Source organism: Heptranchias perlo, chromosome 40 (assembly GCF_035084215.1).
Source record: "Heptranchias perlo isolate sHepPer1 chromosome 40, sHepPer1.hap1, whole genome shotgun sequence".
Taxonomy (NCBI): domain Eukaryota; kingdom Metazoa; phylum Chordata; class Chondrichthyes; order Hexanchiformes; family Hexanchidae; genus Heptranchias; species Heptranchias perlo.
In genome coordinates, this window is record NC_090364.1 from 1,259,029 (window position 1) to 1,282,356 (window position 23,328).

Consider the following 23,328-nt stretch of genomic DNA (forward strand, 5'->3'; position numbering starts at 1 on the left):
TAGGGGGGAGGGGGTGGTAAAGGGGGGAGGGGGGAGGGGGTGGTAAAGATGGGAGGGGGTGGGGGGTGGTAAAGATGGGAGGGGGTGGGGGGTGGTAAAGATGGGAGGGGGTGGGGGGTGGTAAAGATGGGAGGGGGTGGGGGGTGGTAAAGATGGGAGGGGGTGGGGGGGTGGTAAAGATGGGAGGGGGTGGGGGGTGGTAAAGATGGGAGGGGGGTGGTAAAGATGGGAGGGGGTGGTAAAGATGGGAGGGGGTGGGGGGTGGTAAAGATGGGAGGGGGTGGGGGGTGGTAAAGATGGGAGGGGGTGGGGGGTGGTAAAGATGGGAGGGGTGGGGGTGGTAAAGATGGGAGGGGGTGGGGGGTGGTAAAGATGGGAGGGGGAGGGGGTGGTAAAGATGGGAGTGGGTGGTAAAGATGGGAGATGGGAGTGGGTGGTAAAGATGGGAGGGGGGAGGGGGTGGTAAAGATGGGAGGGGGGAGGGGGTGGTGAAGATGGGAGGGGGTGGTAAAGATGGGAGGGGGTGGTAAAGGGGGGAGGGGGGAGGGGGTGGTAAAGATGGGAGGGGGTGGTGGAGGGGGGAGGGGTGGTAAAGATGGGAGGGGGGAGGGGGTGGTAAAGATGGGAGGGGGGAGGGGGTGGTAAAGATGGGAGTGGGGTGGTAAAGATGGGAGGGGGTGGTAAAGATGGGAGGGGGGTGGTAAAGGGGGGAGGGGGTGGTAAAGATGGGAGGGGGTGGTAAAGATGGGAGGGGGAGGGGGTGGTAAAGATGGGAGGGGGGGTGGTAAAGATGGGAGGGGGGAGGGGGTGGTAAAGATGGGAGTGGGGTGGTAAAGATGGGAGGGGGTGGTAAAGATGGGAGGGGGGTGGTAAAGGGGGGAGGGGTGGTAAAGATGGGAGGGGGTGGTAAAGATGGGAGGGGGTGGTAAAGATGGGAGGGGGAGGGGGTGGTAAAGATGGGAGGGGGGGTGGTAAAGAGGGGAGGGGGTGGTAAAGAGGGGAGGGGGAGGGGTGGTAAAGAGGGGAGGGGGAGGGGTGGTAAAGGGGGGAGGGGGTGGGGGTGGTAAAGATGGGAGGGGGTGGGGGATGGTAAAGATGGGAGGGGGTGGGGAGTGGTAAAGATGGGAGGGGGTGGGGGGTGGTAAAGATGGGAGGGGGGAGGGGGTGCTAAAGATGGGAGGGGGTGGGGGGTGGTAAAGATGGGAGGGGGAGGGGGTGGTAAAGATGGGAGTGGGTGGTAAAGATGGGAGGGGGGAGGGGGTGGTAAAGATGGGAGGGGGGAGGGGGTGGTGAAGATGGGAGGGGGTGGTAAAGATGGGAGGGGGTGGTAAAGGGGGGAGGGGGGAGGGGGGTGGTAAAGATGGGAGGGGGTGGTGGAGGGGGGAGGGGTGGTAAAGATGGGAGGGGGGAGGGGGTGGTAAAGATGGGAGGGGGGAGGGGGTGGTAAAGATGGGAGTGGGGTGGTAAAGATGGGAGGGGGGTGGTAAAGGGGGGAGGGGGTGGTAAAGATGGGAGGGGGGTGGTAAAGGGGGGAGGGGGTGGTAAAGATGGGAGGGGGTGGTAAAGATGGGAGGGGGAGGGGGTGGTAAAGATGGGAGGGGGAGGGGGTGGTAAAGATGGGAGGGGGAGGGGGTGGTAAAGATGGGAGGGGGGAGGGGTGGTAAAGATGGGAGGGGGGGTGGTAAAGAGGGGAGGGGGGTGGTAAAGAGGGGAGGGGGAGGGGTGGTAAAGAGGGGAGGGGGAGGGGTGGTAAAGGGGGGAGGGGGTGGGGGTGGTAAAGATGGGAGGGGGTGGGGGATAGTAAAGATGGGAGGGGGTGGGGGGTGGTAAAGATGGGAGGGGGTGGGGAGTGGTAAAGATGGGAGGGGGTGGGGGGTGGTAAAGATGGGAGGGGGTGGGGGTGGTAAAGATGGGAGGGGATGGGGGGTGGTAAAGATGGGAGGGGGTGGGGGGTGGTAAAGATGGGAGGGGGGTGGGGGGTGGTAAAGATGGGAGGGGGGTGGTAAAGATGGGAGGGGGAGGGGGTGGTAAAGATGGGAGGGGGAGGGGTGGTAAAGATGGGAGGGGGGAGGGGGTGGTAAAGATGGGAGGGGGGAGGGGGTGGTAAAGATGGGAGGGGGGAGGGGGTGGTAAAGATGGGAGGGGGAGGGGGAGGGGGTGGTAAAGATGGGAGGGGGGAGGGGGTGGTAAAGATGGGAGGGGGTGGTAAAGATGGGAGGGGGGGGTAAAGATGGGAGGGGGTGGTAAAGATGGGAGGGGGAGGGGGAGGGGGGTGGTAAAGATGGGAGGGGGGAGGGGGTGGTAAAGATGGGAGGGGGGAGGGGGTGGTAAAGATGGGAGGGGGGAGGGGGGAGGGGGTGGTAAAGATGGCTGGGGGGAGGGGGAGGTAAAGATGGGAGGGGGGAGGTAAAGATGGGAGGGGGGAGGTAAAGATGGGAGTGGTGGTAAAGGGGGGAGGGGTGGTAAAGGGGGGGAGGGGGTGGTAAAGGGGGGAGGGGGTGGTAAAGATGGGAGGGGGAGGGGTGGTAAAGGGGGGAGGGGGAGGGGGGTGGTAAAGATGGGAGGGGGAGGGGGTGGTAAAGATGGGAGGGGAGGGGGTGGTAAAGATGGGAGGGGGGGGTGGTAAAGATGGGAGGGGGGGGTGGTAAAGATGGGAGGGGGGTGGTAAAGATGGGAGGGGGGTGGTAAAGGGGGGAGGGGGTGGTAAAGGGGGGAGGGGGTGGTAAAGGGGGGAGGGGGTGGTAAAGATGGGAGGGGGGAGGGGTGGTAAAGATGGGAGGGGGTGGTAAAGGGGGGAGGGTGTGGTAAAGATGGGAGGGGGAGGGGGTTGTAAAGATGGGAGGGGGGAGGGGGTGGTAAAGATGGGAGGGGGAGGGGGTAAAGATGGGGGAGGAGGAGGGGGGAGGGGGTAAAGATGGGGGAGGAGGAGGAGGGAGGGGTTAAAGATGGGGAGGAGGAGGAGGGAGGGGGTAAAAATGGGGGCGGAGGAGGAGGGTGGGGGTAAAAATGGGGGCGGAGGAGGAGGGTGGGGTAAAAATGGGGGCGGAGGAGGAGGGTGGGGGTAAAAATGGGGCGGAGGAGGAGGGAGGGGGTAAAGATGGAGGCCGAGGAGAGAGGGGCTAAAGATGGAGGAGGAGGGAGGGGGTAAAGATGGAGGAGGAGGGAAGGGGTAAAGATGGAGGAGGAGGGAGGGGGTAAAGATGGAGGAGGAGGGAGGGGGTAAAGATGGAGGAGGAGGGAGGGGGTAAAGATGGAGGAGGAGGGAGGGGGGTAAAGATGGAGGAGGAGGGAGGGGGTAAAGATGGAGGAGGAGGGAGGGGGGTAACGATGGAGGAGGAGGGAGGGGGTAAAGATGGAGGCCGAGGAGAGAGGGGCTAAAGATGGAGGAGGAGGGAGGGGGTAAAGATGGAGGAGGAGGGAAGGGGTAAAGATGGAGGAGGAGGGAGGGGGTAAAGATGGAGGAGGAGGGAGGGGGTAAAGATGGAGGAGGAGGGAGGGGGTAAAGATGGAGGAGGAGGGAGGGGGGTAACGATGGAGGAGGAGGGAGGGGGTAAAGATGGAGGAGGAGGGAGGGGGTAAAGATGGAGGAGGAAAAGATGGAGGAGGAGGGAGGGGGGTAAAGATGGAGGAGGAGGGAAGGGGTAAAGATGGAGGAGGAGGGAAGGGGTAAAGATGGAGGAGGAGGGAGGGGGTAAAGATGGAGGAGGAGGGAGTAAAGATGGACAGGGCGGGGGGTAAAAATGGAGGAGGAGGAGGATGGGGTAGAGGAGGAGGGAGGGGGTAAAGATGGGAGCAGAGGAGAAGGAGGGAAGGGGTAAAGATGGGGGCGGAGGAGGAGGAGGATGGAGGGGGTAAAGATGGAGGAGGATGGAGGGGGTAAAGATGGAGGAGGAGGGAGGGGGTAAAGATGGAGGAGGAGGGAGGGGGTAAAGATGGAGGAGGAGGGAGGGGGTAAAGGAGGAGGGGGCGGGGTAAAGATGGAAGAGGAGGAAGAGGATGGGGTCGAGGTGGAGGGAGGGGGTAAAGTTGGAGGAGGAGGAAGTGGAGGAGGGAGGGGGTAAAGATGGGGGGGCGGAGGAGGGAGGGGGTAAAGATGGGGGGGCGGAGGAGGGAGGGGGTAAAGATGGGGGAGGAGGAGGAGGGAGGGGGTAAAGATGGGGACGGAGGAGGGAGGGGGTCAAGATAGGGGTGGAGGAGGAGGAGGGAGGGGTTAAAGATGGGGGCGGAGGAGGAGGGAGGGGATAAAGATGGGGCAGAGGAGGAGGAGGAGGGGGTAAAGATGGGGAGGAGAAGGAGGGAGGGGTTAAAGATGGGGGCGGAGGAGGAGGAGGAGGAGGAGAGTGGTAAAAATGGGGGCGGAGGAGGAGGAGCAGGAGGGAGGGGGTAAAGATGGAGGCCGAGGAGGGAGGGGGTAAAGATGGAGGAGGAGGGAGGGGGTAAAGATGGAGGAGGATGGAGTAAAGATGGAGAGGGCGGGGGTAAAAATGGAGGAGGAGGAGGATGGGGGTAGAGGAGGAGGGAGGGGGTAAAGATGGGAGCAGAGGAGGAGGGAGGGGGTAAAGATGGAGGAGGTGGGAGGGGGTAAAGATGGAGGAGGATGGAGGGGGTAAAGATGGAGGAGGAGGGAGGGTAAAGATGGAGGAGGAGGGAGGGGGTAAAGATGGAGGAGGAAGGAGGGGGTAAAGATGGAGGAGGAGGGAGGGGGTAAAGATGGAGGAGGAGGGAGGGGGTAAAGATGGAGGAGGAGGGAGGGGGTAAAGGAGGAGGGGGCGGAGGAGGGAGGGGGTAAAGATGGGGTTGGGGCGGAGGAGGGAGGGGGTAAAGATGGGGGAGGAGGAGGAGGGAGGGGTTAAAGATGGGGGCGGAGGAGGAGGAGGATGGAGGGGGTAAAGATGGAGGGGGTAAAGATGGAGGAGGATGGAGGGGGTAAAGATGGAGGAGGAGGGAGGGGGTAAAGATGGAGGAGGAGGAGAGTGGGTAAAGATGGAGGAGGAGGGAGGGGGTAAAGATGGAGGAGGAGGGAGGGGGTAAAGGAGGAGGGGGCGGGGTAAAGATGGAAGAGGAGGAAGAGGATGGGGTCGAGGTGGAGGGAGGGGGTAAAGTTGGAGGAGGAGGAAGTGGAGGAGGGAGGGGGTAAAGATGGGGGGGCGGAGGAGGGAGGGGGTAAAGATGGGGGGGGCGGAGGAGGGAGGGGGTAAAGATGGGGGAGGAGGAGGAGGGAGGGGGTAAAGATGGGGACGGAGGAGGGAGGGGGTCAAGATAGGGGTGGAGGAGGAGGAGGGAGGGGTTAAAGATGGGGGCGGAGGAGGAGGGAGGGGATAAAGATGGGGGCAGAGGAGGAGGAGGAGGGGGTAAAGATGGGGAGGAGGAGGAGGGAGGGGTTAAAGATGGGGGCGGAGGAGGAGGAGGAGGAGGAGAGTGGTAAAAATGGGGGCGGAGGAGGAGGAGCAGGAGGGAGGGGGTAAAGATGGAGGCCGAGGAGGGAGGGGGTAAAGATGGAGGAGGAGGGAGGGGGTAAAGATGGAGGAGGATGGAGTAAAGATGGAGAGGGCGGGGGTAAAAATGGAGGAGGAGGAGGATGGGGGTAGAGGAGGAGGGAGGGGGTAAAGATGGGAGCAGAGGAGGAGGGAGGGGGTAAAGATGGAGGAGGTGGGAGGGGGTAAAGATGGAGGAGGATGGAGGGGGTAAAGATGGAGGAGGAGGGAGGGTAAAGATGGAGGAGGAGGGAGGGGGTAAAGATGGAGGAGGAAGGAGGGGGTAAAGATGGAGGAGGAGGGAGGGGGTAAAGATGGAGGAGGAGGGAGGGGGTAAAGGAGGAGGGGGTGGAGGAGGGAGGGGGTAAAGATGGGGGGGCAGAGGAGGGAGGGGGTAAAGATGGGGGCGGGGCGGAGGAGGGAGGGGGTAAAGATGGGGGAGGAGGAGGAGGGAGGGGTTAAAGATGGGGGCGGAGGAGGAGGAGGGAGGGGGTAAAGATGGGGAGGAGGAGGAGGGAGGGGTTAAAGATGGGGGCGGAGGAGGAGGAGGGAGGGGGTAAAGATGGAGGATGGAGGGAGTAAAGATGGAGGAGGATGGAGGGGTTAAAGATGGAGGAGGAGGGAGGGGGTAAAGATGGAGGAGGAGGGAGGGGGTAAAGATGGAGGAGGAGGGAGGGGGTAAAGATGGAGGAGGAGGGAGGGGGTAAAGATGGAGGAGGAGGGGGTAAAGATGGAGGAGGAGGGGGTAAAGATGGAGGAGGAGGGGGGTAAAGATGGAGGAGGAGGGGGGTAAAGATGGAGGAGGAGGGGTAAAGATGGAGGAGGAGGGAGTAAAGATGGAGGAGGCGGGAGTAAAGATGGAGGGGGAGGGGTAAAGATGGAGGAGGAGGGAGGGGGTAAAGATGGGGACGGAGGAGGGAGGGGGTCAAGATAGGGGTGGAGGAGGAGGAGGGAGGGGTTAAAGATGGGGGCGGAGGAGGAGGGAGGGGATAAAGATGGGGGCAGAGGAGGAGGAGGAGGGGGTAAAGATGGGGAGGAGGAGGAGGGAGGGGTTAAAGATGGGGGCGGAGGAGGAGGAGGAGGAGGAGAGTGGTAAAAATGGGGGCGGAGGAGGAGGAGCAGGAGGGAGGGGGTAAAGATGGAGGCCGAGGAGGGAGGGGGTAAAGATGGAGGAGGAGGGAGGGGGTAAAGATGGAGGAGGATGGAGTAAAGATGGAGAGGGCGGGGGTAAAAATGGAGGAGGAGGAGGATGGGGGTAGAGGAGGAGGGAGGGGGTAAAGATGGGAGCAGAGGAGGAGGGAGGGGGTAAAGATGGAGGAGGTGGGAGGGGGTAAAGATGGAGGAGGATGGAGGGGGTAAAGATGGAGGAGGAGGGAGGGTAAAGATGGAGGAGGAGGGAGGGGGTAAAGATGGAGGAGGAAGGAGGGGGTAAAGATGGAGGAGGAGGGAGGGGGTAAAGATGGAGGAGGAGGGAGGGGGTAAAGGAGGAGGGGGCGGAGGAGGGAGGGGGTAAAGATGGGTGGGCAGAGGAGGGAGGGGGTAAAGATGGGGGCGGGGCGGAGGAGGGAGGGGGTAAAGATGGGGGAGGAGGAGGAGGGAGGGGTTAAAGATGGGGGCGGAGGAGGAGGAGGGAGGGGGTAAAGATGGGGAGGAGGAGGAGGGAGGGGTTAAAGATGGGGGCGGAGGAGGAGGAGGGAGGGGGTAAAGATGGAGGATGGAGGGAGTAAAGATGGAGGAGGATGGAGGGGTTAAAGATGGAGGAGGAGGGAGGGGGTAAAGATGGAGGAGGAGGGAGGGGGTAAAGATGGAGGAGGAGGGAGGGGGTAAAGATGGAGGAGGAGGGGGTAAAGATGGAGGAGGAGGGGGGTAAAGATGGAGGAGGAGGGGGGGGTAAAGATGGAGGAGGAGGGGGTAAAGATGGAGGAGGAGGGAGTAAAGATGGAGGAGGAGGGAGTAAGATGGAGGAGGCGGGAGTAAAGATGGAGGGGGAGGGGTAAAGATGGAGGAGGAGGGAGGGGTTAAAGATGGGGGCGGAGGAGGAGGAGGGTGGTAAAAATGGGGGCGGAGGAGGAGGAGCAGGAGGGAGGGGGTAAAGATGGAGACCGAGGAGGGAGGGGGTAAAGATGGAGGAGGAGGGAGGGGGTAAAGATGGAGGAGGATGGAGTAAAGATGGAGAGGGCGGGGGTAAAAATGGAGGAGGAGGAGGATGGGGGTAGAGGAGGAGGGAGGGGGTAAAGATGGGAGCAGAGGAGGAGGGAGGGGGTAAAGATGGAGGAGGTGGGAGGGGGTAAAGATGGAGGAGGTGGGAGGGGTAAAGATGGAGGAGGAGGGAGGGGGTAAAGATGGAGGAGGAGGGAGGGGGTAAAGATGGAGGAGGAGGAGGGGGTAAAGATGGAGGAGGAGGGAGGGGGTAAAGATGGAGGAGGAGGGGGTAAAGATGGAGGAGGAGGGGGTAAAGATGGAGGAGGAGGGGGTAAAGATGGAGGAGGAGGGGGTAAAGATGGAGGAGGAGGGGTAAAGATGGAGGAGGAGGGGGTAAAGATGGAGGAGGAGGGGGTAAAGATGGAGGAGGAGGGGGTAAAGATGGAGGAGGAGGGAGTAAAGATGGAGGGGGAGGGGTAAAGATGGAGGAGGAGGGAGGGGTTAAAGATGGGGGCGGAGGAGGAGGGTGGTAAAAATGGGGGCGGAGGAGGAGGAGCAGAGGGAGGGGGTAAAGATGGAGACCGAGGAGGGAGAGGGTAAAGATGGAGGAGGAGGGAGGGGGTAAAGATGGAGGAGGATGGAGTAAAGATGGAGAGGGCGGGGGTAAAAATGGAGGAGGAGGAGGATGGGGGTAGAGGAGGAGGGAGGGGGTAGAGGAGGAGGGAGGGGGTAAAGATGGAGGAGGAGGGAGGGGGTAAAGATGGAGGAGGAGGGAGGGGGTAAAGATGGAGGAGGAGGGAGGGGGTAAAGATGGAGGAGGAGGGAGGGGGTAAAGATGGAGGAGGAGGGAGGGGGTAAAGATGGAGGAGGAGGGAGGGGGTAAAGATGGAGGAGGAGGGAGGGGGTAAAGATGGAGGAGGAGGGAGGGGGTAAAGATGGAGGAGGAGGGAGGGGGTAAAGATGGAGGAGGAGGGGAAAGGGGGTAAAGATGGAGGAGGAGGGGAAAGGGGGGTAAAGATGGAGAGGGGAAAGGGGGGTAAAGATGGAGGAGGAGGGAGGGGGTAAAGATGGAGGAGGAGGGAGGGGGTAAAGATGGAGGAGGAGGGGGTAAAGATGGAGGAGGAGGGGGTAACGATTGAGGAGGAGGGGGTAACGATGGAGGAGGAGGGAGTAAAGATGGAGGAGGAGGGAGTAAAGATGGAGGGGTAGGGGTAAAGATGGGGGCAGAGGAGGAGGAGGGAGGGGTTAAAGATGGGGCAGAGGAGGAGGAGGAGGGAGGGGTAAATATGGGGGCAGAGGAGGAGGAGGGAGGGAGTAAAGATGGGGGCAGAGGAGGGAGGGGGTAAAGATGGGGGCGGAGGAGGGAGGGGGTAAAGATGGGGGCGGAGGAGGAGGGAGGGGGTAAATATGGGGGCGGAGGAGGAGGAGGGAGCGGGTAAAGATGGAGGAGGGTGGGTGATGGAGGAGGAGGAGGGTGGGTAAAGAAGGAGGGGGAGGGGGTAAAGATGGAGGAGGAAAGAGGAAGAAGGGGGATGGGGTAAAGATGGAGGAAGAAGGGGGAGGAGGTAAAAATGGAGGAGCGGGTAAAGGGGGAGGGGAGGGGGTAAAGGGGGAAGGGAGGGGTGGTGAGGGGGTAAAGATGGAGGGGAGGGGTAAAGATGGAGGGGAGGGGTAAAGATGGAGGGGGTAAAAATGAGGGGGCAGGGGGTAAAGATGAGGGGGTAAAGATGGAGAGGAGGTGGATGGAGGGGGTAAAGAGGGGAGGGAGTAGGGGGTAAAGATGGAGGGGCAGGGGTAAAGATGGAGGGGAAAGGGGTAAAGATGGTGGAGAAGAGGAAAGGGGGGTAAAGATGGAGGAGGAGGAGGGGAAAGGGGGGTAAAGATGGAGGAGGAGTAGGAGGAGGTGAAAGGGGGGTCAAGATGGAGGAGGGGCAAGGGGGTAAAGATGGAGGGGAATGGGGGGTAAAGATGGAGGAGGGGTAAGGGGGGTAAAGATGGAGGAGGAGGAGGAGGGAAAGGGGGTAAAGATGTAGGAGAGGAAAGGGGTTAAGATGGAGGAGGAGGGGAAAGGGGGTCAAGATGGAGGAGGAGGGGAAAGGGGGTAAAGATGGAGGAGGGGAAGAGGGGGGTAAAGATGGAGGAGGGGAAAGGGGGGTAAAGATGGAGGAGGAGGGGAAAGGGGGTAAAGATGGAGGAGGAGGGGAAAGGGGGGTAAAGATGGAGAGGGGAAAGGGGGGTAAAGATGGAGGAGGGGAAAGGGGGTAAAGATGGAGGAGGAGGGGAAAGGGGGGTAAAGATGGAGGAGGAGGGGAAAGGGGGTAAAGATGGAGGAGGACGGGAAAGGGGGGTAAGATGGAGGAGGAGGGGAAAAGGGGGGTAAAGATGGAGGAGGAGGGGAAAGGGGGTAAGATGGAGGAGGACGGGAAAGGGAGGTAAAGATGGAGGAGGAGGGGAAAGGGGGGTAAAGATGGAGGAGGGTGGGAAAGGGGGTAAAGATGGAGGAGGAGGGGAAAGGGGGGTAAAGATGGAGGAGGAGGAGGGGAAAGGGGGTAAAGATGGAGGAGGAGGGGAAAGGGGGGTAAAGATGGAGGAGGAGGGGAAAAGGGGGGTAAGATGGAGGAGGAGGGGAAAGGGGGTAAAGATGGAGGAGGATGGGAAAGGGAGGTAAAGATGGAGGAGGGTGGGAAAGGGGGTAAAGATGGAGGAGGAGGGGAAAGGGGGGTAAAGATGGAGGAGGAGGAGGGGAAAGGGGGTAAAGATGGAGGAGGAGGGGAAATGGGGGTAAGATGGAGGAGGAGGGGAAAGGGGGTAAAGATGGAGGAGGAGGGGAAAGGGGGGTAAAGATGGAGGAGGAGGAGGGGAAAGAGGGGTAAAGATGGAGGAGGAGGGGAAAGGGGGGTAAAGATGGAGGAAGAGAGGAAAGGGGGTAAAGATGGAAAAGGAGGAGGGGAATGGGGGTTAAAGATGGGAGGAGAGGGAAAGAGGGGTAAAGATGGAGATGGAGGAGGGGAAAGGGGGTAAAGATGGAGGAGGAGAAAGTGGGGTAAAGATGGAGGAGGGGAAAGGGGGTAAAGATGGAGGAGGAGGAGGGGAAAGGGGGGTAAAGATGGAGGAGGAGGAGGGGAAAGGGGGTGGAGATGGAGGAGGGGAAAGGGGGTGGAGATGGAGGAGGGGAAAGGGGGGTAAAGATGGAGGAGGAGAAAGGGGGGTAAAGATGGAGGAGGAGAAAGTGGGGTAAAGATGGAGGAGGAGAAAGGGGGGTAAAGATGGAGGAGGAGAAAGGGGGTAAAGATGGAGGAGGAGAAAGGGGGTAAAGATGGAGGAGGAGAAAGTGGGGTAAAGATGGAGGAGGGGGAAAGGGGGTAAAGATGGAGGAGGAGGGGAAAGGGGGGTGCAGATGGAGGAGGAGGAGGGGAAAGGGGGGTGGAGATGGAGGAGGGGAAAGGGGGGTAAAGATGGAGGAGGGGAAAGGGGGGTGGAGATGGAGGAGGGGAAAGGGGGGTAAAGATGGAGGAGGAGAAAGTGGGGTAAAGATGGAGGAGGAGGGGGAAAGGGGGGTGGAGATGGAGGAGGAGGGGAAAGGGGGATGGAGGAGGGGAAAGGGGGATGGAGGAGGGGAAAGGGGGATGGAGGAGGAGGAGGGGAAAGGGGGATGGAGGAGGAGGAGGGGAAAGGGGGTGGAGATGGAGGAGGAGAAAGGGGGTAAAGATGGAGGAGGAGAAAGGGGGTAAAGATGGAGGAGGAGAAAGGGGGTAAAGATGGAGGAGGAGAAAGGGGGTAAAGATGGAGGAGGAGGAGGAGGGGAAAGGGGGTAAAGATGGAGGAGGAGAAAGGGGGGTAAAGATGGAGGAGGAGAAAGGGGGTAAAGATGGAGGAGGAGAAAGGGGTAAAGATGGAGGAGGAGGAGGGGAAAGGGGGTAAAGATGGAGGAGGAGAAAGGGGGGTAAAGATGGAGGAGGAGAAAGGGGGTAAAGATGGAGGAGGAGGAGGAGGGGAAAGGGGGTAAAGATGGAGGAGGAGAAAGTGGGGTAAAGATGGAGGAGGGGAAAGGGGGTAAAGATGGAGGAGGAGGAGGGGAAAGGGGGTGCAGATGGAGGAGGGGAAAGGGGGTGCAGATGGAGGAGGAGGAGGGCAAAGGGGGTGCAGATGGAGGAGGGGAAAGGGGGTAAAGATGGAGGAAGTGAAAGGGGGTAAAGATGGAGGAGGAGGGGAAAGGGGGTGGAGATGGCGGAGGGGAAAGGGGGGTAAAGATGGAGGAGGAGAAAGTGGGGTAAAGATGGAGGAGGGGAAAGGGGGTAAAGATGGAGGAGGAGGGGAAAGGGGGGTGGAGGAGGAGGAGGGGAAAGGGGGATGGAGGAGGAGGGGAAAGGGGGATGGAGGAGGAGGGGATGGAGGAGGAGGGGAAAGGGGGATGGAGGAGGAGGAGGGGAAAGGGGGATGGAGGAGGAGGAGGGGAAAGGGGGTGGAGATGGAGGAGGAGGGGAAAGGGGGTGGAGATGGAGGAGGAGGGGAAAGGGGGTGGAGATGGAGGAGTAGGGGGGTGGAGGAGGAGGAGGGGAAAGGGGGGTGGAGGAGGAGGAGGGGAAAGGGGGGGGTAAAGATGGAGGAGGCGAAAGGGGGGGGTAAAGATGGAGGAGGGGAAAGGGGGGTAAAGATGGAGGAGGGGAAAGCGGGGTAAAGATGGAGGAGGAGGGGAAAGGGGGGTGAAGATGATGGGGAGGGGAGGGCTGAAGGGGAGGGGATGAAGATGGAGGGGAGGGGGTGAAGTCGAAGATGGAGGGGAGGGGAGGAGCGGGTAAAGATGGAGGGGAGGGGAGGAGGGGTTAAAGATGGAGGGGAGGAGGGGGTAAAGATGGAGGTGGAGAGGAGTAGGGGGGTAAAGATAGAGGAGTGGGTGAAGATGGAGGTGAGGAGTGGGTGAAGATGGAGGGGAGGAGTGGGTGAAGATGGAGGGAGTAGGGGGTAAAGATCGAGGGGGAGGGGAGGAGGGGGTAAAGATGGAGGGGGAGGGGTGGAGGGGGTAAAGATGGAGGTGAGGAGGGGTGAAGATGGAGGGAGGGGGAGGAGTGGGTAAAGATGGAGGGGGAGGGGAGGAGTGGGTAAAGATGGAGGGGGAGGAGGGGGTAAAGATGGAGGGGGAGGGGGAGGAGGGGTTAAAGATGGAGGGGGAGGGGAGGAGGGGTTAAGATGGAGGGGGAGGAGGGGGTAAAGATGGAGGGGGAGGGGGTAAAGATGGAGGGGGAGGAGGGGGTAAAGATGGAGGGGGAGGAGGGGGTAAAGATGGAGGGGGAGGGGGTAAAGATGGAGGGGGAGGGGAGGAGGGGGTAAAGATGGAGGGGGAGGGGAGGAGGGGGTAAAGATGGAGGGAGGAGGGGGTAAAGATGGAGGGGGAGGGGAGGAGGGGGTAAAGATGGAGGGGAGGAGGGGGTAAGATGGAGGGGGGGAGGGGGTAAAGATGGAGGGGAGGAGGGGGTAAAGATGGAGGGGAGGAGGGGGTAAAGATGGAGGGGGAGGGGGTAAAGATGGAGGGGGAGGGGAGGAGGGGGTAAAGATGGAGGGGGAGGGGAGGAGGGGGTAAAGATGGAGGGAGGAGGGGGTAAAGATGGAGGGGGAGGGGAGGAGGGGGTAAAGATGGAGGGGAGGAGGGGGTAAAGATGGAGGGGAGGAGGGGTAAAGATGGAGGGGGAGGGGGTAAAGATGGAGGGGGGGAGGGGGTAAAGATGGAGGGGGGGAGGGGGTAAAGATGGAGGGGAGGAGGGGGTAAAGATGGAGGGGAGGAGGGGGTAAAGATGGAGGGGAGGAGGGGGTAAAGATGGAGGGGGGAGGGGGTAAAGATGGAGGGGAGGAGGGGGTAAAGATGGAGGGGAGGAGGGGGTAAAGATGGAGGGGAGGAGGGGGGTAAAGATGGAGGGGGGAGGGGGTAAAGATGGAGGGGAGGAGGGGCTAAAGATGGAGGGGAGGAGGGGGTAAAGATGGAGGGGGTAAATATGGAGGGGGTAAATATGGAGGGGGTAAAGATGGAGGGGGTAAAGATGGAGGGGGTAAAGATGGAGGGAGGAGGGGGGTAAAGATGGAGGGGTGGAGGGGGTAAAGGTGGAGGGGGAGGGGAGGAGGGGTAAAGGGGGAGGGGAGGAGGGGGTAAAGATGGAGGGAGAGGGGAGGAGGGGATAAAGATGGAGGGAAAGGGGAGGAGGGGTAAAGATGGAGGGGGAGGGGGTAAAGATGGGGGGAGGGGATGGGTTGAAGATGGGGGGAGGGGAAGGGGTGAAGATGGGGGGAGGAGGGGGGAAAATGGAGGGGGAAAGAGGAGGAGGGGTGGAAAGGAATGGGGGAGGTGCTCCTGATCACTGTCCAGTGATTGGATGTTCGGTTGAGGGGAGGTGTTGACTCTTCTCAGCTGTGATGCTGCACCCAGATGAATAGCCTGCTACAGTCACCATGTAGAGGCTCGTGGCAGAACAGCCAACTTGGGCATATCTGAGGGTGGACAGCTCCTGTGGAACTTTACCCGGGAACAGACTGTGCCTTTCAGAGTGGGGGGGTGGGGGGAGAGTGAGGAAATTTACATCAGATATTTCTTTACCAGAAATTTAAAAAATCTTGCTTAATAATTTACTCAGAGAATGAGGTCGTGTGAAATCCCCCCCGACGCTCTGTCTCTCTCCATTTCCATGTTGCAATGTTAAGAATGATGATGAGCCCAGGAGCAGAGATAAATGATCCTGTTTGACCCTCCTGCCTGTGTTAGTTTGTGTTGCAGGGTGGGTTACCTTAAAATGCCTCGTCACTGCTCGGCCGAGGGCTGCAGATCGAGAGACACGAGGGATTCGAGAAGGAACGGAATCACCTTTCACAGGTCAGAGGGAAGAATACAGCTGGCACCTCCCGCAGCACCGTACCCCGACACACTCGGGGTTCAGCACCGCACCCCGACACACTCGGGGTTCAGCACCGCACCCCGACACACTCGGGGTTCAGCACCGCACCCCGACACACTCGGGGTTCAGCACCGCACCCCGACACACTCGGGGCTCAGCACCGTACCCCGACACACTCGGGATTCAGCACCGTACCCCGACACACTCGGGGTTCAGCACCGTACCCCGACACACTCGGGGTTCAGCACCGTACCCCGACACACTCGGGGCTCAGCACCGCACCCCGACACACTCGGGATTCAGCACCGCACCCCGACACACTCGGGATTCAGCACCGTACCCCGACACACTCGGGGCTCAGCACCGTACCCCGACGCACTCGGGGCTCAGCACCGCACCCCGACGCACTCGGGGCTCAGCACCGCACCCCGACGCACTCGGGGCTCAGCACCGCACCCCGACGCACTCGGGGTTCAGCACCGCACCCCGACGCACTCGGGGTTCAGCACCGCACCCCGACGCACTCGGGGTTCAGCACCGCACCCCGACGCACTCGGGGTTCAGCACCGCACCCCGACGCACTCGGGGTTCAGCACCGCACACTCAGTAACACTACCCCAATACACTCAGACCATAAGAGACCAAAAGAGATAGGAGCAGGAGTAGGCCATTCGGCCCCTAGAGCCTGCTCCGCCATTTAATGATATCATGGCTGATCTGATTTTTACCTCAACTCCACTTTCCCGCCCTTTCCCCATATCCTTTGACTCCCTTGCTGATCAAAAATTTGTCTAACTCAGCCTTGAATGTATTCAATGACTCAGCCTCCACAGCTTTTTGGGGTAAAGAATTCCAAAGATTCACGACTCTCTGGGAGAAGAAATTCCTCCTCATTTCCGTCTTAAATGGGCGACCCCTTATTCTGAGACTATGCCCCTTAGTTTTAGATTCCCCCATGAGGGGTAACATCCTCTCAGCATCTACCCCATCGAGTCCCCTCACAATCTTGTATGTTTCAATAAGATCTCCTCTCATTCTTCTAAACTCCAATGAGTACAGACCCAACCTGTTCAATCTTTCCTCATAAGACAACCCTTCCATACCCGGAATCAACCTAGTGAACCTTCTCTGAACTGCCTCCAATGCAAGTATGTCCTTCCTTAAATAAGGGCACCAGAACTGTACACAGTACTCCAGGTGTGGTCTCACCAGCATCCTGTACAGTTGTAGCATGACTTCCCTGCTTATACTCCATCCCCCTAGAAATAAAGGCCAATATTCCGTTTGCCTTCCGGATTATCTGCTGCACCTGTATGTTGACTTTTTGTGTTTCATGTACGAGGACACCCAGATCCCTCTGTACCACAGCATTTTGTAGTATTTTTCCATTCAAATAATATTTTGCTTTTTTATTTTTCCTCCCAAAGTGGATGACTTCACATTTCCCCACATCTGCCAAATTTTTGCCCATTCGCTTAACCTGTCAATATCCCTTTTCAGAGACTTTGTGTCTTCATCGCAACTTGCTTTTCCACCTATCTTTGTATCATCAGCAAATTTGACCACAAGACACTCTGTTCCTTCATCCAAGTCATTGATATATATTGTAAATAGTTGAGGCCCCAGCACTGACCCCTGTGGCACCCCCACTAGTTACATATTGCCATTTTGAAAATGACCCTTTTATCCTGACTCTTTGTTTTCTGTTAGTTAGCCAATCCTCTATCCGTGCCAGTATATTACTCCCAACACCATGAGCTCTTATCTTGTGCCGTAATCTTTTATGTGGCACCTTATCGAATGCCTTTTGGAAATCCAAATATACTGCATCCATTGGTTCCCCTTTATCCACCCTGCCCAGTACTTCCTCAAAGAACTCTAATAAATTTGTCAGACATGATTTCCCTTTCATAAAACCATGTTGACTCTCCTTGATTGTATTATGAGTCTCCAAATGTCCTGCTACTACTTCCTTAATAATGGATTCTAGCATTTTCCCAATGACAGACGTTAGGCTAACTGGTCTATAGCTAAAACTTTCTGTCTCACTCCCTTCTGGAATAGGGGTGTTACGTTTGTGGTTTTCCAATCCGCTGGGACCTTTCCAGAATCTAGTGAATTCTGGAAGATTACAATCAATGCATTCACTATCACTGTAGCTACTTCCTTTAAGACCCACTGATGCAAGCCATCAGGTCCAGGGGACTTGTCAGCCTTTAGACCTATTAGTTTACCTGGTACTTTTTCTCCAGTGATAGTGATTGTTTTTAGTTCCTCCCTTCCCTTTGCCCCTTGATTTTCTACTATTACTGGTATATTATTAGTGTCTTCTACTGTGAAGACAGATACAAAATAACTGTTCAATTCCTCTGCCATTTTCTTGTTTTCCATTATTATTTCCCCAGTCTCATCCTCTAAGGGACCAATGTTTACTTTAGCTACCCTCTTCCTTTTTATGTACTTGTAGAAGCTTTTACTGTCAGTTTTTATATTTCTTGCTAGTTTACTCTCATAATTTATTTTCTCCCTCTTTATTCTTTGAGTCATCCTTTGCTGGTTTTTAAAGTTTTCCCAATCTTCGGACTTACCAGTAATCTTTGCCAAGTTGTATGCTTTTTCTTTTAACCTGATACCATCCTTGACTTCCTTAGTTAGCCATGGTTGGTTCACCCTTTTTGTGGAGTCTTTCCTCCTCACAGGGATATATTTTTGTTGCGAGTCATAAAATATCTTTTTAAATGTTTGCCACTGCTTATCCACCATCATACCATCTAATCTGTTTATCCAGTCCACTTTAGCCAATTCCACCCTCATTCCTTTATAATTGCCCTTATTTAAGTTTAATACAGTAGTTTCAGACCAAGATCCTCGCTCTCAAACTGGATGTGAAATTCTATCATGTTATGATCACTGCTTCCCAAGGGATCCTTTACTTTGAGATCATTAATTAATCCTGTTTCGTTACCCATTACCAGATCCAAAATGGCCTGTTCTCTGGTTGGTTCCCCGATGTATTGGTCTAAGAAACAGTCCCTAATACACTCTATGAATTCCTCCTCAGGGCTATTTTTGCCAATTTGATTTGTCCAATCTATGTGAAAGTTAAAATCGCCCATGATTATTGCATTACCTTTTTTACAAGCCCCCCTTATTTCCTGATTAATATTTTGCCCTACAGTGTAGCCACTGTTAGGGGGCCTCTATACTACTCCCACCAGTGATTTCTTTCCCTTGCTATTTCTTACCTCCACCCAAATTGATTCGACATCTTGATCTTCTGAGCCAAGATCATTTCTCACTATTATACCAATTTCATCCTTTATTAACAGAGCTACCCCCACCACCTTTACCTTTTATCCTATCCTTCTGAAATGTTAAATAACCCTGAATATTTAGCTCCCGACCTTGGTCACCTTGCAACCATGTCTCTGTAATGGCCACGGGATCAGACCCATTTGTTTCTATTAGTGCCGTCAATTCATCTATCTCATTACGAATGCTGCTCAGGGTTCAGTACCACGCCCAGTAACACTGTATCTCAGCCGATCTCTTCTCATTGTGTTTTGTTTTTGTTTAGGTTGCCAAAGAAAGGGAAATGTCAGCGTGAGATCTGGTTATTGAACTGTTGCCGTAAGAATCCGGAGGGGACAGTCCCCTGGGACCCCCCCTCACAGTTCGTCTACTTCTGCTCAAAACATTTTGAGAAACACTGCTTCGAACTCGTGGGACTTAGGTAATTGACACCATTCATTCAAATCCCGGACACCAATCAGACCATTGACCTGATACCTCGAGAGTGTTTTTGAAAAAACCCAATGTAATGTGTGCCCCAAAGGAGTGATGTTTATTAGGGGCTGGGTGTTGCACTGGGGTAGACATGGTCCACACGTCTGGGTCCTGGGTTTAAACTCCACCCTGCTCTGCCATATTACTGGCCGTGACAGCTCGATCACATTCTAATCCCAATTCTCTGCCCTTTTTTCCACATCCATTTGTTATGTAATTACTCTCCGGGTACAACTAACTGTCTGGGGCAGTTTACAGATACTCCGTGGCCAAGGCAGTGACACACTTGTCTGGTGTGTATTTGTTTTCGATGTGACTCGGGAACAGACTTCAGTTTCTTTTGCTTCTAAGTTTATTCATAATCATTTAATATTTCAGTACAATGTTTTATTCACCCTTCTGGCTCCTGTGCCCTTCTTGTTGCTCTCCTGGCCTGTCCCTGGCCCAGATTAACCTGTCCCTGGCCTAGATTAACCTGTCCCTCCATTCCTAGCCTGTCCCTGGCCCAGATTAACCTGTCCCTGGCCCAGATTAACCTGTCCCTCCATTCCTAACCTGTCCCTGGCCCAGATTAACCTGTCCCTGGCCCAGATTAACCTGTCCCTGGCCCAGATTAACCTGTCCCTCCATTCCTAACCTGTCCCTGGCCCAGATTAACCTGTCCCTGGCCCAGATTAACCTGTCCCTGGCCCAGATTAACCTGTCCCTGGCCCAGATTAACCTGTCCCTGGCCTAGATTAACCTGTCCCTCCATTCCTAGCCTGTCCCTGGCCCAGATTAACCTGTCCCTGGCCCAGATTAACCTGTCCCTGGCCCAGATTAACCTGTCCCTGGCCTAGATTAAACTGTCCCTCCATTCCTAGCCTGTCCCTGGCCCAGATTAACCTGTCCCTGGCCTAGATTAACTTGTCCCTCCATTCCTAGCCTGTCCCTGGCCCAGATGAACCTGTCCCTGGCCCAGATTAACCTGTCCCTCCATTCCTAGCCTGTCCCTGGCCCAGATTAACCTGTCCCTCCATTCCTAGCCTATCCCTGGCCTAGATTAACCTGTCCCTGGCCCAGATTAACCTGTCCCTGGCCCAGATTAACCTGTCCCTGGCCCAGATTAACCTGTCCCTGGCCCAGATTAACCTGTCCCTGGCCCAGATTAACCTGTCCCTGGCCCAGATTAACCTGTCCCTGGCCCAGATTAACCTGTCCCTGGCCCAGATTAACCTGTCCCTGGCCCAGATTAACCTGTCCCTGGCCCAGATTAACCTGTCCCTGGCCCAGATTAACCTGTCCCTGGCCCAGATTAACCTGTCCCTGGCCCAGATTAACCTGTCCCTGGCCCAGATTAACCTGTCCCTGGCCCAGATTAACCTGTCCCTGGCCCAGATTAACCTGTCCCTCCATTCCTAGCCTATCCCTGGCCTAGATTAACCTGTCCCTCCATTCCTAGCCTGTCCCTGGCCCCAGTTCACCTCTCCTCTAGGGGCTTTTCACAACCCACTTGTGACCGGTTCCCATGACTTGTTCATTGTGTTTGGACCATAAGGTGAGAGCTCTGATTCCCATTACGATCCCTTATCCTGTCTTTAACCAACCTTAAGGTCTGTTTGCTTGTTTGAAGTCCTTTGTTATTCCCCAATTTCAGCAAAGCATTATTTGCATTTTATACCATCTTGATATAATTACCAGCTTTCTCTACAGAGCAGAATTTTGCCTTTTCTGTGCTTTTCTGCCAGCGACCTCTGCTCCATGTTGAGGTGAGTGTGTGGTCGAGGTTTACCGATCCCTTTGTGTTTCCCCAGTGGTTATCACCGGCTCAGGGACGATGCGATGCCCACAATATTCCAACCGTGTCTGCGGCGAAATGTGGCGGTGAATGGAGAGAAGGCGACAGAAATTGTGTGCGTCAGTGAATGGTGAGAAGCTGCAGGTCACCCTCTGCTTTAACTGCGCCCCCCCCCCCCCCGCCCCCCATCCATCAGAGCCGGCACAGGCACGATGGGCCGAATTGCCTTCTGTGCTGTCTCATTCCATGAACTAAAGTTCCCCATGGCATTTCTCTGAGGACCTGCTCCCCCTGCTGGCTCAGTGGGAATTTAAAATAAAATTGCTGGACTATAACTTGGTGTTGTAAAATTGTTTACAATCAGTGGGAAAAGGCAGTGAGTGTTTGACCTGTGGGGAGACCAGGTGGTGTGAGCTCAGTCAGAATCCCCCTGCGAGGTGGGGGATCCAGTCAGTGGCACTGCCACTGGATCAGGGAGGGGAGAAGTGAGCCCGGCCTCTCGGTCCACGTGACCGTCCACTCACTCACTGGTACAAGGACAGAATCAGGCACGTTGACAATTCTCTCTTGGCCAAATACCCAGCGGACACTGTGTGGGCTCGCAGTCGGGGAATGGTCAGTCGGGTGACAGTCAATCTGAATGGTACCCCCGGGAGAGCCACAGATTCAGGACACAAGAAAATCAACACGCAATTTATTTATAAATCTCAGCAGGTGACGGCTCTCTGTACCTGCCCCGAGATTAACCTTCAGCTAACAGACTGCTAATCTTCTGTCTGTCTGTCTGCCCACCAGCCTCACCGATGACACTTCTTTACCTGCTGTACCCTGTGAAGAAGCAGCTGCTGATCCTGGGAGCCCCCACAACAGCACGGACACAGGTTTCCGGATTTCTCTGGACGGTTCTGCCTTTGTTCTGGATTATTCCGATCCCCGAGGGACGCTGGGTGAAAGTGTGTCTGTGTACGAAACGTCACCGACTGACTCCTCACTCTCCACAACCCGACCCGAGCTGGAGGCCTCCTCTCCGCACCTCATTTACCTCATTGATGTGGACTCGCAGCCCGGGGGGTTTGAGGGGCCCGGAAACCAGCTTGTAGTCGCAGAGGATACTTCCAGCAACATCTCACCGGCTCAGCCTGGTGCCCTGACTGAACAGTCAGCCAGCTCTCAGGAGGAGCTGGACAATGACAAGGTCCCTATTCCCATTGCTTTGTACATGGCTCGCATCCCCAGCCCGCCCCCTAAGCCTGGGGCCTACATTTCCGTTGAGCACAGCTACACCGTGGGCTGCCCGCTGGTCTGGAAGAAGAGGGCGGAGGCTGTGAAGGAGGCCTTTGAAAAGGCCAGCAAGGAGCTGCGAGCGAGCAGGAAGCGCGAGAGTCGTCTTCGGGCACGGATCACGTCCCTCCTGAGACCCCGAGAAAGACGGCTCCAGGAGAGACTCACTGAATCCGATTTGACCAAGGACTTCCCGTCACAGTTTGAAATGTTTGAGGTGCAAGTGATGGATGAGTCTTTGCAACTGTAGCCTGATTAACCGTTACTGCGGAACCCGCTGAGAGGGCCCAGGAGTGTCGAACGGTGACACCGCAGCACTGGGAGGGGAGGGGCCCCTGTCACAGCGATCCTGGGAGGGGGGAGATGGGGGGAGGGGGAGGGGGGGCCCCTGTCACGGCGATCCTGGGAGGGGGGAGATTGGGGGAGGGGGAGGGGGGCCCCTGTCACGGCGATCCTGGGAGGGGGGGCTTTTCCCAGCTCTGCGTGACTGGTCATAGTGTCATAGGTTGCCGGGGGGTCGCTAAAAGTCATCTTGGTATCAATGTGGGACGTAAAGAGATGAGAGGGTGAGTGACGCAGGAGGACAGAGTCATTTTCAGTACATCAGTGGGTTCCGCCTGGTTTGAGGGGCAACTATTGAATATTTTACTGTTTAAAATAAAAATGAATGTTTTTACTGTGACGGATCTTTATCATTGATGTCATCGGCAGCTTCTGTTTGAATCTCCAACCTCCACAAAGCACCAGCATTCTCATTCGCTGTAAATTGTGCCTTCCAGTCCTCTCCCCATCTCTCCTGAAGGTGCTGACTCTCACTGGGGTACAGTTCCACAGGCACTGACTCTCACTGGGGTACAGTTCCACAGGCACTGACTCTCACTGGGGTACAGTTCCACAGGCACTGACTCTCACTGGGGTACAGTTCCACAGACACTGACTCTCACTGGGGTACAGTTCCACAGGCACTGACTCTCACTGGGGTACAGTTCCACAGGCACTGACTCTCACTGGGGTACAGTTCCACAGGCACTGACTCTCACTGGGGTACAGTTCCACAGGCACTGACTCTCACTGGGGTACAGTTCTACAGGCACTGACTCTCACTGGGGGACAGTTCCACAGGCACTGACTCTCACTGGGGTACAGTTCCACAGGCACTGACTCTCACTGGGGTACAGTTCCACAGGCACTGACTCTCACTGGGGGACAGTTCCACAGGCACTGACTCTCACTGGGGGACAGTTCCACAGGCACTGACTCTCACTGGGGGACAGTTCCACAGGCACTGACTCTCACTGGGGGACAGTTCCACAGGCACTGACTCTCACTGGGGGACAGTTCCACAGGCACTGACTCTCACTGGGGTACAGTTCCACAGGCACAGACTCTCACTGGGGTACAGTTCCACAGGCACAGACTCTCACTGGGGTACAGTTCCACAGGCACTGACTCTCACTGGGGTACAGTTCCACAGGCACTGACTCTCACTGGGGTACAGTTCCACAGGCACTGACTCTCACTGGGGTACAGTTCCACAGGCACTGACTCTCACTGGGGTACAGTTCCACAGGCACTGACTCTCACTGGGGTACAGTTCCACAGGCACTGACTCTCACTGGGGTACAGTTCCACAGGCACCGACTCTCACTGGGGTACAGTTCCACAGGCACTGACACTCTCTGGGGTACAGTTCCACAGGCACCGACTCTCACCGGGGGACAGTTCCACAGACACCGACTCTCACCGGGGTACAGTTCCACAGGCACCGACTCTCACCGGGGTACAGTTCCACAGGCACCGACTCCGGGGTACAGTTCCACAGGCACCGACTCTCACCGGGGTACAGTTCCACAGGCACCGACTCTCACCGGGGTACAGTTCCACAGGCACCGACTCTCACCGGGGTACAGTTCCACAGGCACCGACTCTCACCGGGGTACAGTTCCACAGGCACCGACTCTCACTGGGGTACAGTTCCACAGGCACTGAC

At 56.8% G+C, this 23,328-nt stretch overlaps 1 protein-coding gene across 1 annotated transcript; it reads left to right on the forward strand.

Annotated features, from left to right (window-relative positions):
• Positions 1–14,059: 14,059 nt before the first annotated feature.
• On the forward strand, positions 14,060–21,707 carry thap7 (THAP domain containing 7). Its single transcript, XM_067974155.1, has 4 exons — positions 14,060–14,472; positions 18,072–18,227; positions 20,074–20,187; positions 20,853–21,707. The coding sequence occupies exons 1-4, from the start codon at positions 14,333–14,335 to the stop codon at positions 21,586–21,588; spliced, it is 1,146 nt and encodes a 381-aa protein (XP_067830256.1). The 5' UTR covers positions 14,060–14,332; the 3' UTR covers positions 21,589–21,707.
• The last annotated feature ends 1,621 nt before the right edge of the window (positions 21,708–23,328 follow it).